The sequence below is a fragment of the Clupea harengus genome, chromosome 16 (assembly GCF_900700415.2).
Source record: "Clupea harengus chromosome 16, Ch_v2.0.2, whole genome shotgun sequence".
Lineage (NCBI taxonomy): Eukaryota > Metazoa > Chordata > Actinopteri > Clupeiformes > Clupeidae > Clupea > Clupea harengus.
In genome coordinates this window covers 25,746,065-25,751,002 of record NC_045167.1, presented here as the reverse complement: position 1 = coordinate 25,751,002, position 4,938 = coordinate 25,746,065, and the positions used below count along the sequence as shown (strand labels likewise).

The 4,938-nt window shown below is 43.8% G+C and overlaps 1 protein-coding gene across 1 annotated transcript in view; it reads left to right on the top strand.

Annotated features, from left to right (window-relative positions):
* Window positions 1-2,353: 2,353 nt before the first annotated feature.
* tcf7l2 (transcription factor 7 like 2) overlaps window positions 2,354-4,938 on the top strand; it is a 98,598-nt gene continuing 96,013 nt past the window's right edge. The window contains exons 1-3 of the mRNA XM_042710035.1: window positions 2,354-2,907; window positions 3,058-3,124; window positions 3,279-3,403. Coding sequence (XP_042565969.1) covers window positions 2,719-2,907; window positions 3,058-3,124; window positions 3,279-3,403 — 381 coding nt within the window. The 5' untranslated portion in view covers window positions 2,354-2,718. The remainder of the gene's footprint in view (window positions 2,908-3,057; window positions 3,125-3,278; window positions 3,404-4,938) is intronic.

The window sequence follows — 4,938 nt, the reverse complement described above, 5'->3', positions numbered from 1 at the left end:
AAAAGAAGAAAAAACTTCTTATTATTTTATTCATCTAACTGAGCAAGCATCTGGCTTAAATGAGTCCCTAGTTACCATTAACAACCCTTTAAATGCACATAATGTTACTAAGAAAACAACTGGGCGCACTCTTACCACAGCCCATAATATGCTAATGCGGAGCAGGACGGCATGGGAATGCACCGAGGGGCATTATGGGTAATTAACCATTTACGTTGAGGAGTTGGGTGATCTGATGTAGCCTGGCTGACTTTAAGCCTGTCATGGCTCTCCCACTCTCCATCTTCCCATCACTCTCTTTCTCTCTTTCTCTCGCTCCGCTCAGGCTGCGGTGAGAGGCTCAGGATGCCTGTGCTGTGTGACCGACCGGCTGTGGGGCTGGCTGGATGGCTGGCTGGCTGGTTGGCTGGAGACTGATCTGGGGAGATGGACTCGTACAGAATAACCCATGTAAATGACAAACAAACGAGAAATAAGAATACAAACACAAATAAGGGGTGTATCCGGTGGTAAGGGTAGGCTGGACCGATGCTGATGGGGTGTGCAGGTGGCTGTATTTTCTCTGTGTGTGTGTGTGTGTGTGTGTGTGTGTGTGTGTGTGTGAGGGGGTCCCTCGGCACCCCGTAGGGTCTAGAGCAGAGGCAGGCTGGGAGCAGAAGAGCGTGTGTGTGTTTGTGTGTGTGTGTGTGTGTGTGAGTGTGTGTGTGTAAGAGGGAGAGAAAGAGAGAGGTCATGTCTATGATGTCGACATCCCGTCTTTTCTCCTGTCCTCCAGGTTGTTATCTTAAAATGATGGAATGTGAAACTCTCTTCTCAGGTTTATGCAATTAATTTAACTCACACTCAGACACACTCTCTCTCACACACACACACACACACACACACAAACACGCACACACGCACAGCTGCATCATAGTCTATTGTTCCCCCTCTGTGTATTTCAGTTTTCACTCTCCAGCCCGACAGAGCTCTCCTTCATTCAGAAACAGACATTTAGAGAGAATATTTATTTATTAGGCTATGTGTGCACGCCAAGGATGTCTAACAACGGCTCTTATTGTCAGCGTCCACCGTGCACCGTCTTGGAAAAACAATGAAACATTTATAGCACAGCCTGTAAATAACCGGGACCGCACAGTCCATTCAACGCCACTGCTATCGGACCCCCCTCGTTCTCTTCTTCTCTTCTCTTTTTTAAAAATAACTTTGACCCTGATTACTACGCACATTTAAATCTAGCCCTAAACAAACACGGGCACATTATTTGAAAATATGTGGCCAGGAGCTCTCTACCCTTTAAAACAAAATGAGCCAAAATAAAAGCTATTGGACTGGGCCTATGGCTACTGATGTCAATATTTCGAATAACGCAAAAGCACTGTTACCTGAATGACAGTGATTGCATAACAAACATGCAAATATTAAATATTTTCTTATGTTTTTGCGGGGAAAATAATAATGGTATTAAAATGTCTTCCAACACAGCTGTCGGCCAGTACCCTAATTAAACCCACTTTGGGCTATTAAAAATACCTTTCGGTCTGTTCTCAGTCACAAGCGAGCTAAGGAATAAAAAAAACTTTATTTAGCATTTTCTGTGTGCATTGGAGGTGTGGGTGACAGCGAGGACCAGAAAGAGAACGCAAACGGCCTGTTCTTTTATTCATTATGAACACAGGTTGTCCTCGGAGCTGCCCGAACTCATTAGTCTGCCGCGGCAGCAAGCGCGATCAGCGCCCGCCACCACGCTCTCCCGCCCCTCCGCGTTTCACCTGAGACGGCTCGACATTCGCGACAAGCGCTCCAGAAGAAATCATAGGGACAGGGACAATAGCTTTGTCTATAGGCTATATCCTTCAACAGTAGTCTATATTATAATTTAGTTTTACACTGAATTTAAACTCATTTAAAAATCACGCCGTCATATTGATATAATGGTAGAAAATGCAGAAGAACAAATGCAAAATTGAAATAAGCTAATTTGAAAGAAATTTAATATTTTGACCGGTTATTGTTTTAAGGCGCCAAGTCAAATAAAAGATGCGTATCTCTATGGTACGCGGGGAAAACTTTGGGCTGAGCGTGGCTGGTTGAGCACGCGGCTCCTGCGCGAGAAGCAGGAAGTGGAATAGCGCCGTGGCGCGAGACCGCCCATGTTGTTTAATCCACGTTTCACCGGCACCTCGCGGAGATCTTCCGCCTATTTTACTATTCCGTCACAAAAGCAAACAGGGCGACTCGCATAACTGTCCCTCTCCTCACCAAAGCTGTCCGCTTCCGTGTCTCAAACTCTCTCCCGTCCGCCGTTTCCTCGCTCTCCCCCCCCCCCAGTCCTCTCCTGCCCCCCATCCTGCCCCTCTCTATTTATGAAAACGTCACTTCAAGTCCCTCCCTGTTTGAATCTCATTAGTTTCTTGTGTGTTTCTCCCTGTCAATAATCCCGAATCCAGACTCTCTCTATTTCCATCCCTCTCTATCTGTCAATCAGCGCCGCCTTTGAACTGAAAACCACTCCGACCAACTTCAACTCCTCAATCCGAGCGGCTCAGCTCCATCTCCGGCTTCTTTTTCTGCCAAGATTCCCCTCTTTTGAGTTTGTACTAACCGCCAGTGCTTGGAAAACGCCAATACAGACCCTAAACTTAAACTCGGATCCGGGATCACTAAGATCAAGGGTTTAAAACTTTGTGTTTTTGCCCCCAAAATTGCTCGGGAAAAATGCCGCAGCTCAACGGCGGTGGAGGGGACGATTTGGGTGCGAACGATGAAATGATTTCCTTCAAAGACGAAGGGGAACAGGAGGAAAAAATATCGGAGAACTCGTCTGCAGAAAGGGATTTAGCAGATGTCAAATCTTCTCTTGTAAACGAATCAGAAACGAATCAAAACAGCTCGTCGGATTCAGAGGTAAGTGACAAATAATGGCGATCGATTGGCCATTAGTTTACTTCATTTGTGTGTTGTACGTAAAATTATCTTTTGAAAGCACGTTGTTAAAAGTAGCGATTCTTCCTCGTGTTTCTTAAATGCAATCCCTGTGTTTCGTTGCATTTGAAGGCGGAAAGACGGCCTCCGCCTAGATCGGAAACTTTCAGAGACAAAACAAGAGAAAGTTTAGAGGAGGGTGAGTTTCTGATTTTTTCTTAATGCTCTTGTCCCACACACTTTTACTCAATGCAGTGTTAACATGCCGAAGGGCTTTTCTGTTCGGATCTCTGAAGGAGAGAAACTTTTCAAGGCACTTATAAAAGTTTTCTTCTTTTCCCCCGCCATGTTAGCTGCGAAGCGGCAAGATGGAGGGCTGTTCAAGAGCCCACCGTACCCGGGCTATCCGTTTATAATGATCCCTGATCTTACGAGCCCGTACCTCCCGAACGGATCACTTTCTCCAACTGCACGCACAGTAAGTGTGTTTATCTGTCCCTTTCCGCTCATTAACACGCCACGTAGCGCGCAGCAGGACATAGTTTGCAAATGCAGCTTGGTAAGGTTAGCGGGGAAATATCAGGCTAAAGTTTCGCAACTTTGCCGTACTGTACAGTGGCATGTCATGTCGCAGAGCCGGATCTCGTGTGTGTAAGTAGGCTACTGCCCGGTACAGTTGGCTACGGAGCGCCGCTGGCCTCTAACACACGCTCCTTATGCGGGAAGCGAACTAGCTAAGGTTTCCCGCACGGGTTGTATTTAGGATAAAATGTTTATTTGTTTTTCTATTTTGGAAGGTGTCATTTATTATTAATTAGTTGGGCGTACTGATTTGATCACAAGAATGAAATTATTATGAACTAAATAAAATAAGGAAACAGCTAAATAACAATTATTGTCATTGTTCTATTTATTAATAATTGTTTTCCTGAATCGCTTGAGTTAATTTAAGAGGATGATTTTGTTAGAGTTAAAAGTGATGTTTTTTGTGCTGAGGAAATGGACATTTCCTCTGTTGTTTGGTGACATGCACGTCACACTACAAACAAAGCTGTTGTATTATAATTTTATGGATGTTACAATCTAAAGCCTTATGCAAATCAGTTTATTCATCGTATTTGCATATTTCACAATTTACGTCCATCATTTTTGCACCCTTCCGATGGCACGAAATTAAATATAGGTCATCCACACAACCACATGCCTGTACAATTATCACATTTTTAGCACGCAAATATTTACCGCGCTCGACCAAAACATACACTCCCTTTTATTAATGTCTGCTTTTTCTTGCTGGCTTTCTCGGGCATGAGGCATGAGGGTTCTGTTCTGTTACGGAAGGCATCTATTACGCTCACTTTTCTCCCGAAACACCTTCTAAATATGTACTGCTTGTTACTAGCAATTAGTAAGAGTATAATTATGCATGCACACTACCGCACGCGCTACCTGTGCCGGTCCCGGCGGGCTGAAGGCTTCGCTGGAAGTCTCCGTCAGCCGGTGGAGTTAATTGTAATTATTGGTTAGTGCCCAAGACTACCATCTCAAATTACAAGGTTAAACCAGAGACCGGCGATTATGCCCTTACTATTCTTAACATTTATTCATGATGATAGATGTATTTAAAAAATGGCTAAATTAAAAATATGAACACATTTTGCCTGGTGCAGAGTTAAGAGCTGAATAAAACAAACAAAAACAAACAAATAAAATAACCGCAAAAACAAGACTTGTAATAGCAATAATATCAGCATTAACAAAATACCAGCAATCTTTATTAAAATAGATATTATATTTCTGTGTTTTTATTGGAGATCTGTCAGATGTATTACAGGCCTATGACATAATAATGTCTGTGAGGGAAAGTCATTAGTGATGGCTAAATCAAACAAAAAGATGCGCTGAATCGCAGTGATATTTGGCCGTGTGTGTGTGTGTGTTTTGTTCTGTGCTGAAGACACTGTTGACTGCGTACGCGTGTGTGTTCTGCCGTGCTCAGACAGTGGTCTTTGT